The following is a 16,416-nucleotide window of genomic DNA, read 5'->3' as shown; positions in this document are numbered from 1 at the left end:
GAAAGAGGTCAATAGTATCTGGCAAACAATAATACCTAAGAAACACCACGTCACCCTGCAGCCAACCAAAGCGCGCCGACGCGACAGGGCTCAGCTTGCCGCCCGAACGCCTGGCTCCCATGGGCACTCCACCACTGCCCAGACTTCCCACCCTTCTGCCTCCCAGGCGTCGTTCCTTCCCAGCACCAGGCATCACCCGCATTGTACGAGTATTTGGCCACGACGAGGACGTAAAGAAAGTCGCTACCTACGACGTGCAAGTATCGCATCACACGATAGCGCAGACACACAGAGTGTGGCGACGATGGTAAGGGAACTTCGAATCGCTCGAGCAGATAGCGCTGAAGCTCCTACTTCTATCTCCGAGAGCGAGCGAGTGTTATAGCCGAGCAGCGGACGGATTTGAAGATCCGAAGCGACGTTCAGGCATAGTCTCAGGCGCCCTCCAAAGATTTCTTTGGTGCAACTGATTATGTGATGGACCCTTCGTCGTCTCCCTTCAAGCTTGACCGACTACTTCTAAAGCACCTGCTCGGCCGACTTTGTAGGGCTTCAAAACGTCTTGGGTCGTTGGGGTGGGCGCTGTAACGTCAATCTTGCATCGCGGTTGTGACATAAGCAGGGTTCGTTTCACGGCTACTAATTCATATCGTTGAGACGCTCAGGTGATCACGGTCTCCGGTCATAACTATTTCGAGACTCGGTTCAAAAGTATACTCAAGATCAAGTAATCTCTAGCAGAGCGCCTTTTCAGGATGGGCCAAAAGCGAAGGAGGCTTGCCTTGTCTTGCGTGGACTGCCGTCGGAGGAAAGTAAAGTGTGGTCGAGAGCTTCCTTCTTGCGTTCGTTGCATAAGAGGTGGGCAGGGCGATACCTGCAAATATGTTGCATACGACCCTGGTAACTTACTGACACCTGAAGACGACAGCCCTGAGGGACACCGCGACGACCACTCAGAGGCGGAAGACTCGTGGACGGAGGAGGCCGCCACATACCATAAGGTCAGCAAGAGCGGTGCCAAAGCTATCGCAACGCACCCAAACGCCAATAGACAAGCAGTGAAGCGACCTCCAGCACCCACGAGAACTCTCGAAGAGTTACAGGAACGCGTCTTCGAACTGGAAACATATATGCGATCGGCAGGAGCGAAACCTGTCTCGCAGCAGATGTTCCTGGGCCTGGGTCATCCGCAAGGACCCGGCACCCGTCCCAAGGACAAACCGCAGGAGTTCGAGCGCTCGTTATTGCGAGGTCGCTCGTTCAAGACGCAGTACTATGGTCCGAGTAACGCTGTCAGTCTCCTGCTCCAGTTCGAAGAGCTTTCCGTTTTCGTCAAGGACATACTGGCGCGTATGCCCAATTTCGAGAAGTCCAGAGATGTCTTCAAGAAAGTTCGCAGCACAGCAGAAACGTCCTCAGGTTCGAAGCCGTTGACCGCAGGAAGTCTCGAATCGTTTGCTGCAATGGTTCCTCCACGAGAGAGGGCCGATCTACTGGTGCACGGATATCTGGACATATTCGAGACGACTTACCGCGTTCTGCATGTCCCGTCATTCTTACAGAGCTATGAAGCGTTCTGGACGGAGCCCGAAAGTGTGGAAATCGAATTTGTTGTACAGATGCTACTTGTCATGGCTGCCATCAATTGCGTCTTCGCTGGCGGCGCGGAAGGCTTCATCGGTCGGAGCTCTGTCGGACGAACAACTTCTCACCGGTGGCTCGAGGCGGTCGAAGTCTGGCTGGACCAGCAGTCACACAAGCACACCACTCTCGAGTACTATCAGACCCATGTCCTTTTGCTTATCGCCAAGGTCATGACCTGTTACAAAATCAAGCGGGAGTGGATTGCCGCACAGAGCCTTTTATCCATGGCAATGAGCGCCGGTCTACATCGAGAGCCAACGACATTGTCGAATAAGATCTCGCCGTTCGATCAGGAAATGCGTCGCCGACTCTGGTATACGATACTTGAGATAAACCTGGAGATATCCTGCGATCGTGGAATGCGAGTGTCTATCGGCCCGGACGACTGGGATTGTCTACCACCATTGAACGTGCATGACGAAGACTTTAATGATAGCACACAGACCTTGCCAACTTCGAAACCACTCGGCGATTTTACCAGAACAAGTTTTCTTGCACAGCAAACCCGCCACTTGCCACTGCGCATTGACATCTTGACGAGGGTCAACAGCATCTCGCGGACATTAGATCTCGAGACGGTAATGCAGTTTGACAATCAGATTCGGGAAGAGCTCGACAACCTGGCAACATGGCCGGACAAGCCTATTACCGAGGCGGCCAGAGCCCTAGCAACATTGGTACCTCATGACTACCTTCTTCTTTTGCATCAGCCATTCGCCACACAACGGCTCGCCCAGTCGCAGTACTTCTACTCAAGATGCACACGTCGAGAAAGCTCGCTTCACATTATGAAGACATATGTTGAATTGAGCGAGCCGACTGGTCTCACATTGTGCAATATCCGGGCCGATGGCTTCCGAGCGAGTCTCGCAGCTTGTCACGACATTGCGGTGGCGGCAGGCGGCCGTCAGGACATGATGCAAGACAAGACCCTCACTGTCAATCTGATCAGCAAATGTGTGGACCTCTCAGGCCGACGGGTCAAAGCACTTGGCCAGGGCTTCCACTCCTACTGGATGGGGTCGAGCGCCTTGAGCTTGGCCAAAATGAAGCTCTCCTCCGCAACCGAGCCCGAGGAGTTCGTCCTCGAGTCGGTCAATCGCATGGTGAAGTTGCACAACGACCTGATGGAGATGCAGACTGCTGGTTACGACCATACTCCGACGGCAGAGGTGATGCCTCAGCCAGATCTACCACTTCCAACAGCTGTCATGCAAGCGCCCATGCAGACGTTCGACATGAACAGCATGATGCCGTATGATGCTCTGAACACAGCGATGTTCGATTTCGACTTCGACGACAGTCAGGCATGGTGGGCGGATCAAGGACTTGGGGTGCTTACCTAGCCTGACAACAGCAGGACTCGACGAGAGCGACGAGTCTGTAATTACAGTCATCAGAGCCAAATTCAACTCGTCTTCACTCCTCGTCATCTATCCATTGCTTGAGCGTCACATCCAGATACATGTTTTCTTCCACTGTCGTCAATGAGTCCTTCTTGAGCGGTACTGACCACTACTTGAATCATGGCCAAGAAAGGACCTTGTAATAGATGACCTCACTGACCTTGTCCCAGCACAAATGCCCCCAAGACTTGACTCCCTCCTTGCGGCAAGCCCCACAAAACATCACATCTCATCACTAACGATGTCTGTCGCTAGCACGGGAACGATCATCTTTCTTTCGCTGTTCCGGTCTGCCATGAAGCCTGTCGTTTGTACTGCCAGACTTTCGATCAGTGTGCTTGCGAGTGTCCAAAGACCTGTTTGTCTGGCCGATGCGACCAGAAGCTCGAGGCGCGGCACTCGCCCGCCCTAACACACGGACCGGTCCATCGTCGCTCTCGGTACCATCGTCAGTAGCGTCGGTACTGTCGCTGGTTTCATCGTCACTGTAATGGCTGTCCGCATATTTTGTCGCTCTGGGGTACTGTCGTCGTGTCTTGAGTTTCTGGTCGGGTGTCTGGGATTGCTGGGGTCTTTTGTTCTATGTTCGGAGCTCTTATTCGCCTCGCGGGCGATATTTTGCTTGTTCGTCGAGCGCTGTGACCGCCGCTGAGATATGAGATTGGAATCGTGCCGTGGGTTGACCGAGCCGTCGATGTCATTCCTGTTGCCAACGTCACTTTGATGGCTGTCGATGTGTCTGGTCGTTCTCAGAGATCCAACTTCGTGTCTCGCATTCCCCCTCGGCAGGCTGGAGTAGCCCATTTCATACTTGGAGCTCTTGTAGGGCTCGTGCTTAGTGATGGGAGTATAATGTCTCGAGAAATTCACAGAAGGATTCTGTTTGTTGAACGAGCGCTCCGACTGTGGCTGTGACGCGAGACCGAGACCACGCATCTGATCTATCGGGCCGTTGAATTTTGCACGACTTTCTGTGTGGCGATCCATTGAGGCGGGGTCATTATCGGGCGGAGGTGGTCCAAATCGTTGCACATGGTCTACTACCGCCTGGACCCAGAATACGAGTCCATCTTCAACAAGGTAGGAATGTTGGGCTTTGTCGTCGTTCTTGGCTTTCTCTTGGAGGTCTTGGACTTCCTGCTAGGTATTAGCTTCATGGATGGGACCATTGAGAAAGAACGCACCTTGATACTGAGCTCTTCCAGCTCTTCCAGCTTCGAGATTTTCCTAGCTTGGCCAGTCCGTGGAGACACACTTTCCACTAGGGTCTCGCTAGAAGAGGCTGAACACTGCTTATCCGATACAGGAAGGTCTTTGAAATCACCTTCGGATCTGTTCGATTGTTTGCGGAACATCCGTAGCGTACGCCATTTGGTCCTGTCATTTTCTGGATCGAGCTCAGAGAACACGAGTATTCCACAGATCAATTTGTGGTATCTGAACTTGAGGCCCCCAAATCCCAGTATGCATGAGTCTTGTGCGCTTCCCTGTCAGCATGTTAATTTCGATGGACCTGGGTGGTGTTGGGTGTGCGGACACGTACCTTCCAGTAACGAAAGTCAGGACCAACATGTTGTACAATCTCTCGCTGCACGCCTCCACCCATCGTTCCCACGTCGAATACCGTCACATCAAATGCTACTGCTTTCGTCTTGGAGCCGGAAGACCAGGCTGTCGTCGATGCTTTACGCGATGTCCATATTTTAGTAACGACGCAAACGCCATATTCGATCACATCTGGGAAGTTGCAGGCTAGTTCCTTCCGGTGGTTCATCACATGATTTCGAGCATCGGATTCCTTTCCACACTGGTGGCGCCTGACAGGGCCTTGAGTGACCAGCATCGCTCCAAATTGACTATCGGATGTGTACCTGGTATGAGCCTGTGCTCCAGCAGGCGCATCTGGTGCTTTCAAGCTGAGGATCAAGCATCAGTATATTGGTAGGTATGAGGTGGCTGACTCACGCGGCCTTGCCTTGCACGCTTCTTTTCTTGACGTTCTCAGAATGCACGACACCCCAGTCATGTTGATCGGTTGTCACATTCTGAATAGTATGCCTGCGTAATCTTTGCCAATTGCCATCGTGATCGATGTAGCCGACATCGCCAATCCAAATGTTGGCACTTGTCTCAGGCTCCCAGAAAGCATGGGTGGGAAATGTGTGCTGAAGGGAATCGCTGTATACTTTTCGTCGCGTTTTCGGCGCCATGGTGACATCCACGGAGCTGTGATCGTGGACTGTCACAGCTTATGCATGAATAAGGAGATATAGTTGCGACGAGGACGAGATGTCCTCATCAGATGTAGCCGTAATCTGCCACCACCTTGTCTAGAATTCGACTCAGAGCAAGACATTGGTGCCCAACTCCTGTCGCGACACGACCCCACGCTAGACTTCGCACTCTTCAGTTCGCTAGCGTTGATCAGGTGCACGCGCTGCAAAACCGGGCAACACGCCAAGCCCATCGATTGTCGCTTAACGAAGAACGTGCTTGAGATGCCGTCTCCTTGACCAGTAAGAGACAAAGACGTGGCTAGGCACTTTCATCGGGCATCCTGGATCCGGGTCTCGTCCGCATGGTCGCCAAAACTTACCACGCCTGTGACTGCAGTACAGCGCCAAGGACTGCATTGCATCGTGCCTATTCTGAGCTACGTAGCAACCAGGCGTAGTGAACGCTAAGTCACCATGATAGCTCAAACCTCCACGTAGCAAGTGGTACGCTGAACGCAGGCGTTGGAAGCGTGAGAGCAGGTGTGAAACCAGGACTTGCGCGGAACGCCAAAGTCATCGACCTGCTTAGAAAAGAAGCTGAGATTACTTTTTGTCATCCGGACTTATTCCTGCCCATATCACGTGATGATTTCACGTGCTACTAGTTCTTGCTAAAATTATGGCTTCTGCTATTTTGAAGGCTAGCCTTGGGAACTGAGATTCTGTGCGAAAGCGTTGACGAGGAAGAATCACCCAATATGGGTAACCGCCTCCAAAACTGCATCAGCTTATGATGCCAGGCCCCATTTCCGTGCGATATACGAGATCCCAAGGTTGGGCTCACCTACGATGTCCGTTGCTGGCGAAACCTCAGATAGCCATTCGAAGTCACCCAGACCGACCAAGCCCCGCTCATTCCTGACAGCGAGCTTGCTTGCTGTAGTCGGTGTCGATATCTCCTTGAGGGAAAGAGAGCCCAGGAAACTCGTTCTCGTGGCTGAGGCAGGGTCTTTGCTCTTTTCGAAATACACCGCTCTTCGACCGACAATGAAAAGAGAGATGGGGTCCAGCTTCAACTTCTTTGCTACATACATCAAGTGTCCTTGTTCGACCGCTCTATGCAGTAGTTCATAGTTGAGATCCTGCCGGCACTGCTTCGACGCGACTCACAATGCGAACAAGGTCGATTCTGGAGGGACACTAGAGATCTGAGGGAAATAGCTTGACTTTGTTGATCTAGCTGACTACTTGCACTCACCTTGATGCTCCTCGCCCATGTCACTGCGATACCTACCTCGCGGACGCCTCCATCCTGCCCTTACATAGGGCTGACAACGCTGTTTCCTCTATAAGCCCAATCCTTACGCGTCATCGGACTCACCGGGCTGTTTCGGCCCATAGTTGGGCCAAAATTAGTTTTCAGGGACAACTTAGCTCTCTGAGGCGGTGCTGGCAAGGGCTGGCTTGGAGGTGGTCCCTTCATGGGAGGTACAGGCCGGCCTGCCTGTCGCACAATAGCTCCAGGAGGAAGCATCGGTCGTGGTCCGACCTTTGGGTTAGTTGGGAGATGGTGTGTTGCGTGTTTGTGGACTGGCACGGGATGCTGACGAGAAGAGGTGCGCGGAGGTATGGTCGGGCGAGGGCCGTGCGGCAGCTTGCGGATAGGCGCGTTGTATGGTGTTGGCCGGCCGATCTTCTGCTTCAGGCCAGCTTCAACGCCTCCGCGGCGCCTTGCAGCACCACGACGTCTTTGCTTCATCACACACCCGATGATTATCAGGAGTATGACGATCATAATCGCGACAATGATCCAGATCGTCATCGTGACGACGGAGTTCTTGTTGGGGGTATCGCTCATGGCAGCGTTTGTGGTTCGGAAAAACTGGTGGTTTGTACGTTCGATTCTGTTTTGCGGCTGATGTGATTTCCAAGAAGGTCTTGTCGAAGACGGTATGGGCGCCTGAATCGCATTTCAATGTCACAGCGCATATCAAAGAACTCTCGACATATCACAAAGGCACAAGGCAAGTTCCGTTGTGGACTCGAGCAAAGAGTCCTTGGTGCCGCTGACCACACGCCATTGTCGTCACAAAGCCAACTCGCTTTTCATACGATCTTTGTTAGTTTTCATCGTTATTTCGAGCTCAGACCGCCTCAAACAATGTGTCCGTGCTCGCAACTCGTCACACGAAGCACAGACCAACGCCGTCTACCAACGCCACAACCCTCAACGCCACCGATACCCGAATCTCTCGACCAAACATGACACACTCAACACCGGTGGTGCCCGTTAGCCCACCAGATTGGATGTATCCCTACCACTTTGTAAAGGCTACACCAGCAGCACCCGCAGATCCATATGCATTCGACATCGCAAAATACCAAGATGCGGCGCTCAACCACATCAAAACCGCCGACGAACGAAGGAAACAACGAACGGCCGAGCGCCGCAGCGAGCTACGCACATACGCTCGCAAAACTCTCTGGGAACCGAAACGGAAGATGATCACTGAGACTGTCGCCTCGCGCTGGACCAATGATCCGACCCTGGTAACCGGCCGCCGTCTTGCGGCTCGGACTCACGCGCAAGCCCGAAAGCCCGACATGGAGTCTGCCTGGACCAAGGACTACGTTGTGCGTCCGCTGGGCCAGCCTACCATGGGCCCCATTGACACGAGGTTCGTCGGCAAGATCAACTGGTTCCCCGGCGAACCTCCTCAGACTGTTCGTCAAGCAAAACCGATGGCCTACGACTGCCGCGGCAACGCTGCTGGCCGACAGCACCAAATTGTTATCCCGCTGCCCGTCTCAGAGACGGGCGAGTCAATCCTTTATGCCGGTTTTGCGCCTCGCATGAACAGATACGGCACTCAGCCCAGTTACCGACAGTTCAGCTACATCTGGAAAGGCACAGCACCACCACGAAGGACCATAACTAGAGTACAGCCACTCTCGAGCCAGCGAGATCCAGCTGCAGCACAACAGGAACCCGAGACCCCAAAGTCGAAGATATTCGACAGGACAGCAATCGATGTGCCGCATCATGGCGGCACGTGGACTTTCGATGGTCAACGATTTGCCAGCTACGAAGCGGCATCTGAGGCTATGAAGCAGAAGCTAGCTATAGCTAAAGACTTCCAGGAACGGCATGCTCGATTGAACAAGATCTTCACGCACTCTCTCCGCGCCGCGAACGAGAACCTCCGCGAAGACATCCGCATTGCTTGCGAGAGAATCAGCCGCAAGACACATATGCGCGTTTTCGTTGACTTTCGAGTACTAAGTCCCATAACAAGCTCAAAGAAGATCTTCGAGGGCAAGGCACCCGAGAAGAAGCGCCATGAGTTTGTCCGCTCTCTTCAGGACGTGGACTACGCGCTCTACCGAGCTGCCATCGACAAAGCTGCACGCCCGAATGTGGTCACCTTCGACGAGACCGACATGTACATCGACGCTGAGAACGGTCACCCGATCGTCGAAGGGAGATCTACCTCCCACAGTACCTCTACGCTCTCAATGGAGACCGCTTCGACCTAGCGACCATCACCGTCGGCGCTTTCAACGGTGAAAGCACCGAAGCATGTGGGCATCTCTGCGTGCAGCTCAACCTGGACCAGCTGAACTGGTTCAGGCAGCATCTGACCACGTTAGGTAAGGAGGGTGGTGGGAGTGTAGAGAAGGGCAGATGGAGTTCCCTACTCACCGAGATCAGTCTGAGGGAGAAGGGTAAGGATGGTTGGTTCAATGGTAAGTTGGGCAGTCATCGGACGAGTGGACACGGTAAGCATGGTGACCGTGGCAATGGGAATGGTAAGGGCCGTCATGATAAGAACGGCAATGACAGTGACAGGGGGAAGAAGCACGGCGGCAAGCATCAGAACGGGAAAGGTAAGTTCCAGAAAGATGGCGGGAAGCCCAGTGGCAATGGCAACGGCAATGGCCATAACAACAGTGGTCATAAGAACGGCCACCATCACTCAGGTAAGCAGAGCAACGGTGGTGGCCCGAAGCACGCAGGTGCTGGCTTCAAGCAAAACGGTGGCGGTCGTGGGCACAATCGTGGCGCCCGCGGTGGCGGTAGCAGAGGCCGAGGTAAGTGAGTGGGTAAGGCAAGTCGAGGACGAGAGCAAAAGAGGTGAGTCGGATTGTTTTGCGCATAATTTTGTCGAAGCATTTGTTGTTAAGGTGGGTTCATCAAGAAGTGCGTTGAATCGGAGTCGGAAATACATATGCCTTCACAAGTACCTCGATCCCATTTGCTCCTATCTCGTTCTGTGGTTGAACAGTGCCATGAGGGCGTAAGTGAGACCGAGTGACCTTGATATTTATATGGCAGATGCACCCAATATCTAATCCAGTGCCGTGCCTGCCGATTTCTCTGGGTGGAATTCACTCAAGCCGGATGACAGAGGTATATTTGAATCGGTAATCTGACTAGCTTGCCTTCCTCACACCATTGACATTGTGTAGCTCTGTTCTCAGTTGAGAAAGCTCTCTCTTAGGACCTCGGTAGCTCTCAAGGAGCCTTCCGTGCCAAAATATCTATTCCAACACCTCGCAACGCTTCAACAGCCCATTCTGGCGGTCCTTTCTCCTTTGGAAAGTACTTCGAAAAGAAGTCCGCCGCAAAGTGCGCGTAGTCATTCTCCAAGATAGCATTGCGTATCCGCTGCATCAAGTTCAGCATATGATGAACATTATGCATCGTGACCAGATGAGCGCCAACGGTCTCCTTGGCGGCGAGATGGTTGATGTAGGCTCTCGAGATGCCCAAGCCACCCTCTGTACGTGGTCGGCATGCTATACACTTGCAGCCTGCTTCCATCGGCTCAAAGTCATTGGCGTACCTCGCGTGCTTCAGGTTGAGCACACCAAAAGCTGTGATAGCATTTCCGAATCGAGCCGTTCGTGTCGGCCACACACAGTCGAACATATCGGCACCCAAGGCTACAGCCACCACGATGTCCTCCGGGTAGCCAATGCCCATCACGTATCGGGGCTTGTGTGCTGGAAGGAGGCTGGTGCACGTGTCGACCCTGTCGTGGGCACCGAGTGTCAGTTCGACAGCCTGCATACGCGGAGGTGGCACCAATTTCGGGGTTGGTTGGCAGGGGCCAACTCGTTGTGGGGTTCGGAAAAAAGGTACGTACACTTTGCAGAAATCACTTTTGGCCTCGCCACCAGACAGTCCGCCGACAGCTATTCCAGGCGTGTCTCGCTTGACCATTTCTTGACAGCATTCACGTCTGAGGTCGAGGTCAAGCCCTCCTTGAATGATACAGAAGAGATTCTGATCGTTTGGGCGCTTGTGAGCGGTCATACAGCGATCAAGCCATCTGACACTCCGCAACATGGCTTCCTCCATGCGCGCACGATCTGGTGAAGTCGTTTGAATGACATCGTCGAGCTGCATTATGATGTCCGAGCCGATAGAGTTCTGAAGGTCAATAGAATGCTCGGGAGTAAGCAGCCTTTCGGGTAAGTCAGCCGGGGTTGAATCGCCAGGTCTGGGGGGGCGTGGCGTGTCTTCTTTGACAGGTGAAGGTACTTACATCGGAGTGCCATCGTGAGGACTGAGAAAGCGGACGCCTTCCTCGGTGACTTTGGCTAACTTGAGTAGCGAGACCATTTGAAAGCTGGCCAGGAAATGTCAGTCATTCATGGGATCTTTGTTCCGTTGTAGTTGGGACCAGCTAGGAAATCACCGACCCACCACTGTCAGTCAGAATATTGTAATTCCAACCCTGGAACTTGTGAGCTCCCCCGATAGTGTCAAGGACCGCCTGACCAGGCTTGAGTCCGAGATGATATGTATTGTTCAGACATAATTTGCATCCAGTTTCTTCTAACTGCTCCGGTGTCAAACCCTTCAGCGATGCCTGAGTCGCTACTGGCATGAAGATAGGGAGATCAACGGATCCGTGTGGGAGTGTGAGGGTGGATGCTCGTGCTTTGCTCGTCTATTCAGGTTCGGGAAATTTGTCAGTGTTCCGCCATATACTCACGTAGTCTGGGGACGTATGGGCGTGCGTACCGAGCATTGGCCCTTGAGCTCGAACGTCAAGGCAGGCGACGAGGCTTTGCTTGACATGTTGTGCGCGTAGAAATACGCATGGGGCCAGACTGGACGAAGTCTTCGTGCAGCGATGAGCGCGTCAAACCGACATTGAAGACTTCTGTGCATGCGGTGTCTGCAGCCACAAACTGTAGGAAAGCGTGACAGGTGTCAATAATTCCACGATGGCATGCACGTCATCTAGTAGCGCCCGCTGCAGGTCGCGCTTACTTTCATGAGAACCGAAAAGCTGGATACCGCATGTCTTCGGATCTGTCAAGGGAAGGATCGAAATAGAGAGATGCAGATGCAGCGTGATGAACTTTGAGGTGCGTGGGCCGGAGATTTCTTTTTTGGAGAGGCATCATTTGCCCAATTCTTTTGGTGGCACGACAGGTCAAACGTCGCCATCCCTGCCGCTGTACGCACGTCAAGACGATCAGCATTCATGCTTGCACAACGTCGCATGTCTTCTAGTCTCGACTGTTGCTGGAAAGGTCTTCAAACGTCACGGGAGTAGCAGCATCTTTCGCGGAAGGAAGGCACTGAGTGAATCAGGCACGCCCCTGGAATTCTGAGACAAGAGAAGCTGTAGCAATATGCCTGTACTGAAATTTCTGGTTTTGAGACTGTGATCTCGATGTGATTGTAGCATCGTCTGTGTCGAGCTGCATAATGGTGAAAGACCCGAAACATGCACCTGACTGCCGCGACCATTGCGACCAACTCCAACGCCGTCGCCATGCCTGCATAGAATACAACGCGTGCTCCTTCAACGCCATGAAATTCCTAGTATGATCCTTCGCTCGAACGCTGAGGAGTTGAATTGGTCATACAGCCGACCGTGGGAGAGCGACTTAGCGGGCGCCGAAACGGTCCGTCGTTCGAGATGCGGAAGATGAAACCGAAGAAGCTGATCGCGCAGAGCGGCCAGCGAAGAGATCTCCGTACACGCTTGGGTTGCGCATACGTGTCAGAAGGACCTCAGCGGCATCTTCGTTCGCGTTGTTTAGGTTCTGGCCATCGTACCAGAAGCGAGCTGAAATGTTGACACCGGAGACTGTGACGGATGACGACCAGGCAGTGCGGCCACCTAGAGGATAGACATCAGTATCAGGTGTGTCATGTCTGTAGACGGCGACTTACCACGGCGGTCGGAGACGTGGGAGAACACAGGTTCTGGGAGGCCACGGCGTCTACACTCGGCTACTCAGAGCGTCAGTGAGCCCCTTCATCTTTCTTTAGCAAGTCAACTTGCCTTTGAGTGAGTCTTGCCACTTGCGAGAGTCCTTGGTACCGGCCATGCTTGTGATAAGGCAAGTTGTCTCTGTGTTATTTGAGGAATGCTTAGTGAAGGTTCTAGGCAGGTGATGTCGATAGCGCGGCCAGCGAAAAGTCAAGTCGCTCGATGTCTTCTGCAGGTGTGCGACTATAGAGAGGTAGCAGACGGTACCGGCAGATAGAACAGTCGAGGGCGAGCGGATATTATGTAGAAGATATGGGCCAGAGTCGCGAGACTACTCACATTGCGATGCAGCAATATGGCAGCTTCAGGCAGCTACAATATCTGAGTATTGATGCGTGCCCTAGCTGCCAGATCGATGCTGTTGGTGCAGTAGTCCAACCCGATGTACTGGAACAGGGTTGATAGATCCGTTCCTATTGTGTGCAACGTGATCTCTGTGTCTTGTGATACAGTACTTACTGCAGCCCAGTCCCGGCATTATTCGATTCTGATGATGGTGAGGTGACACAGCAGGGCTTCTGACATCCGAGAGACGTCAATAATGTATAGTGAAAATTACAGCAAATTCTCGAGTGAAGCTGGGGAGTATTCGGTGCTGCCAGCGCATTAACGCTAACGCACAAAAGCGGTCCTCAGGTGGCTTCGGCCAGACTTCCAGCAATGGTATGCATGATAGTCGTTGAGGTGGGATGCGATGTGGCGGAGTCATTGGGTCTAAAGGAAGGCCAGTGGAGACCCGTTTGGTTGTATGTCCACATCCTACGTTCAGGTATACTGACACCGGCCATCATTTTCGGCTGTGAGGTACCGGATCGCACCGTTGCGATGAGAACCCCGAGCTTAGCTTGGGATAGCAGGCAGCTCATGGAGCTTCAGATGAGGTCAAGAATGGTCCCGAGGCCACGATCACAAAGATCATTCGCTGCTCCACTGGTTGGGCATCAGCGATGCGACATGGAGTTCGTTGGGCGAGGAGTGAGGGAGGAGCAAGCCAGGGGAAACAATTCGAAGCTCATTTTGCCTCGGGTGTCTTGGCCAAGTCACGTGAGAAACTTTTCTATTGTACATCTACGGGACGACTTGCTTTTGCTGCAGAGACCACCACGCCGCAAAGTGATGGGACTTCTACGCTCTGCGGGCGGTCTTTGTACTCTTTACAAATGCCCATGACCAGGTGCTTGGCACTGCGCCCATTTGGTGTGGCGAGAATCCACCAAGGCGTGAAAACTTCATTTGAATCGAAAGAAGAGGAAGAAGTTGTGCACAACTTGGTACGCCGAAGTCTGCATATTGACTGGAGGGATCGTGACAAGTGTAGACTACCGTCGTTGATTTGTTGCACGCCTTGGAAAGACTCGATCCACGATTTCTTCTGGTTCCAGGTACTCTTTCGCGTCTGCGCTAGGAGCGTGTAGCCTGACCGTGCCTCTACTGTGCCACCGACGCTTGATGCAGTCGTCGACCATAGCAGTCAGTCCAGTCGAGACAATTACGTCTGCGAGATCCGCGGAGATGGTACCATCTCTGAGTCGCATGCTTGATGGTGGGATCCAGCTGCCTTGTCGGCACTCCAATGCTGCTTGCTGCGGCTCGAGCTTGTCTGGAAGTATATGCGCAACCTCAGCACCTGTACGTAGGTTAATAAGGTCGTAGGTGTAGAAGACATCGCCATCATCATCCTTGAGATCTCTTTGCCATGAGTAAGGCTCGCCCCAATACTCAAAGTCCCACTGCTTGCTATGAGCATGGCCACGTCGCCGATGCAGCTCGACTTGGGCATAGTTGGAGAACTCCAAGCGTATAGTGTTGGTAGGAATATCGGCCTTGACTTCCGACGTCAAGGTGAAGTTCCTCAGCTCGTGCTCGAGATCCTCGCCATCTTCAGAATCAGAGTCCGCGTCCTGTCGATGAGTTCGCTTCCTGCCAAGGTTGTGAAGGGCAGTGGTGATCGACCTTGAGAATGGTGGTTTCTGTTGCGGCAGTCCCGGAGGCAGCGGCTTGACATATTTCTTCGTAGAATTGCACACCTCACGGCCCGAATCACGGCAGTATCGTCGGAGCGAAAATTGACGTTCGTACAAATTCTTCATCCGAAGGTGGAAGATCGTCATCTTCAGCCTTTCACCTGCTGGAGAGAGTGCTTCGGTGTCGACTCGGATGTTCATGTTGCCGTCCGAGGTCGTGTCATCGTGCTGAATGAGTAGGCGACGAGTGGTCGGGAACAGCTTGGAGAAATCAGAAGGCGTTGAAGGAATGGCTTCACTGTCGAAGACTCTGGGGCGATCCTGTGGAAGCTCATATTCAGGTTGAGTGCCCAAATCCTCACTCGGAGAGACCGTAGAAGCATACGTCTCCGCCGATGAGCGTGGGTCCGACTGTCCGTCTGGACACTCTCCCAGGTCGTCTGCGAACCAGAAAACCTTCGCTGGAGCTGTATCGTAGTGCTGTAGCCCTGGACGAACGTCTGAGTGAGAAGTAAGGTTGGTTTTGTAAGTACGCTGCGAGCCAGTGCTGTGACTCGATGACGCGGACGAACTGCGGCTCGACTGTGAAGAACGAGAGCTCATGACCGAAGGCCAAAAGATGCTTGATTGACAAGTCTCCGATGATATGAGAAGATTTTCAGCGACTAAAGTAGCGTGCCAGCCTCTGAAGAACTTTGGTTGAAGAGCTAGAAGTGGTAGTCACGACCCGGGGCATACAAGCAAGATATCAGTCAACCTAACAGACTCGCAAGAACCCAGAACAGATCGATAGCACAAACGAAGTCATGGACGACTGGGCAAACCATGGACTGCTAGCGGCGTGCTACTTAGCTGTGACACCTTTGTGTCGGACGGGTAGAGAGTTGGGACGACCATGGCTGTGCCACCACGCGAGCCATCAGAATTTTCCGAACCACATTCACTATGCATTCGCAGCCGAGGGGCCCAAACGGTCATGTCACGACGCATCGAAACGAGCACGGTGGAAGATGGCGAATGAAGGACAGTTGTCAGTATGCAAGACGGCAAATAAAATTGAATCGGGCAGCGGGAAGTGAGATCAGTCTATGGAGGGATGCGGAGGATGGTTACTGTAGGGCGAAAAATGTGCGCCGCTTTCGCCAAAGGCGTCCTACGGCAGGCCCCGGACGCGACACGGGTTGGCCCTTACTGCCGAGGCGCTAAGATAGCTTATTTTGATGCGTTGTCCAACTTCCATTCATTGGTGACTCGTGCATATTGCTGCCTCGTCACCCATCGTTGAGTGCCTCAGCCGACGATGAGGATGGCGTCCTTCTTTGGGCCTGGCGTGATAGCAGAGCAGCTGTTCGCGCAGACTCGCTACTTTCCACTCAGCGCGGCCCAACCTGCAGACTGTACTCCCCTTGCCCCGCTGTGGCTGCCTTTAACATCATTCGCTGAGGGCACCACACATCACGTCCCATTGTGCTGCCTCATTTTGCATCTGACACTAGTCGAGCACGCTGCATGCAACAAATGTACCCCTGGCATGAGCATGTGAGAATCTCCATGCCCAGGCCTGAGCAGTGGTCAGTGGATATCGGTAACCGACATCATTGAGACCAACAATCATTGCGCTGCTTGAACTACGCGACTGATGCTTTTGCGTGCTCGCAGAATCGATTCTTGAGCGATCGTCAGCAATTCTCCGAAACATGCCTGCCGTCGGCCCGTCTCAAACGATCGACGTCAAGCGATTGTTCTTGTGCAACATGTCTTACCATGCTCTGGCTTGAGGTGGGGTGTTGCACAGCATCACGATTCATAGCTTCACTGCAGGCCGCCATCCCACTATAGCGTCAGAGAATTCGGTAAGTAGCTCAGACGCCAGGCGATCTTGCTA

The 16,416-nt window shown here is 53.2% G+C and overlaps 7 protein-coding genes across 7 annotated transcripts; 2 read left to right on the top strand and 5 right to left on the bottom strand.

Annotated features, from left to right (window-relative positions):
- Window positions 1–119: 119 nt before the first annotated feature.
- On the top strand, window positions 120–2,990 carry AB675_8079 (uncharacterized protein; the record flags this gene model as incomplete). Its single annotated transcript, XM_018148497.1, has 2 exons — window positions 120–307; window positions 929–2,990. The coding sequence occupies 2 exons, from the start codon at window positions 120–122 to the stop codon at window positions 2,988–2,990; spliced, it is 2,250 nt and encodes a 749-aa protein (XP_018001051.1).
- Window positions 2,991–3,458: 468 nt separating this feature from the next.
- Window positions 3,459–5,260, bottom strand: AB675_8078 (uncharacterized protein; the record flags this gene model as incomplete). The annotated part of the gene is made up of 4 exons (XM_018148496.1): window positions 3,459–4,187; window positions 4,235–4,537; window positions 4,594–4,966; window positions 5,016–5,260. 4 exons carry the CDS (start codon window positions 5,258–5,260, stop codon window positions 3,459–3,461), a joined length of 1,650 nt encoding a protein of 549 aa, XP_018000990.1.
- Window positions 5,261–6,584: 1,324 nt separating this feature from the next.
- AB675_8077 (uncharacterized protein) lies at window positions 6,585–7,124 on the bottom strand (the record flags this gene model as incomplete). The annotated part of the gene is made up of 1 exon (XM_018148495.1): window positions 6,585–7,124. The coding sequence occupies one exon, from the start codon at window positions 7,122–7,124 to the stop codon at window positions 6,585–6,587; it is 540 nt and encodes a 179-aa protein (XP_018000950.1).
- A 404-nt stretch (window positions 7,125–7,528) lies between these two features.
- Window positions 7,529–9,366, top strand: AB675_8076 (uncharacterized protein; the record flags this gene model as incomplete). The annotated part of the gene is made up of 2 exons (XM_018148494.1): window positions 7,529–8,740; window positions 8,767–9,366. The coding sequence occupies 2 exons, from the start codon at window positions 7,529–7,531 to the stop codon at window positions 9,364–9,366; spliced, it is 1,812 nt and encodes a 603-aa protein (XP_018000947.1).
- Window positions 9,367–9,782: 416 nt separating this feature from the next.
- Window positions 9,783–11,357, bottom strand: AB675_8075 (putative queuine tRNA-ribosyltransferase; the record flags this gene model as incomplete). The annotated part of the gene is made up of 4 exons (XM_018148493.1): window positions 9,783–10,737; window positions 10,819–10,902; window positions 10,976–11,226; window positions 11,301–11,357. 4 exons carry the CDS (start codon window positions 11,355–11,357, stop codon window positions 9,783–9,785), a joined length of 1,347 nt encoding a protein of 448 aa, XP_018001240.1.
- An 821-nt stretch (window positions 11,358–12,178) lies between these two features.
- On the bottom strand, window positions 12,179–12,625 carry AB675_8074 (uncharacterized protein; the record flags this gene model as incomplete). Its single annotated transcript, XM_018148492.1, has 3 exons — window positions 12,179–12,414; window positions 12,468–12,517; window positions 12,576–12,625. The coding sequence occupies 3 exons, from the start codon at window positions 12,623–12,625 to the stop codon at window positions 12,179–12,181; spliced, it is 336 nt and encodes a 111-aa protein (XP_018001189.1).
- Window positions 12,626–13,886: 1,261 nt separating this feature from the next.
- AB675_8073 (uncharacterized protein) lies at window positions 13,887–15,134 on the bottom strand (the record flags this gene model as incomplete). The annotated part of the gene is made up of 1 exon (XM_018148491.1): window positions 13,887–15,134. The coding sequence occupies one exon, from the start codon at window positions 15,132–15,134 to the stop codon at window positions 13,887–13,889; it is 1,248 nt and encodes a 415-aa protein (XP_018001196.1).
- Between the last annotated feature and the right edge of the window lie 1,282 nt (window positions 15,135–16,416).

The sequence above is a fragment of the Cyphellophora attinorum genome, assembly GCF_001299255.1.
Source record: "Cyphellophora attinorum strain CBS 131958 chromosome Unknown Contig10, whole genome shotgun sequence".
Taxonomy (NCBI): domain Eukaryota; kingdom Fungi; phylum Ascomycota; class Eurotiomycetes; order Chaetothyriales; family Cyphellophoraceae; genus Cyphellophora; species Cyphellophora attinorum.
Note: the sequence above shows the minus strand (reverse complement) of the source record. Positions and strands in the feature narration are given on the sequence as shown.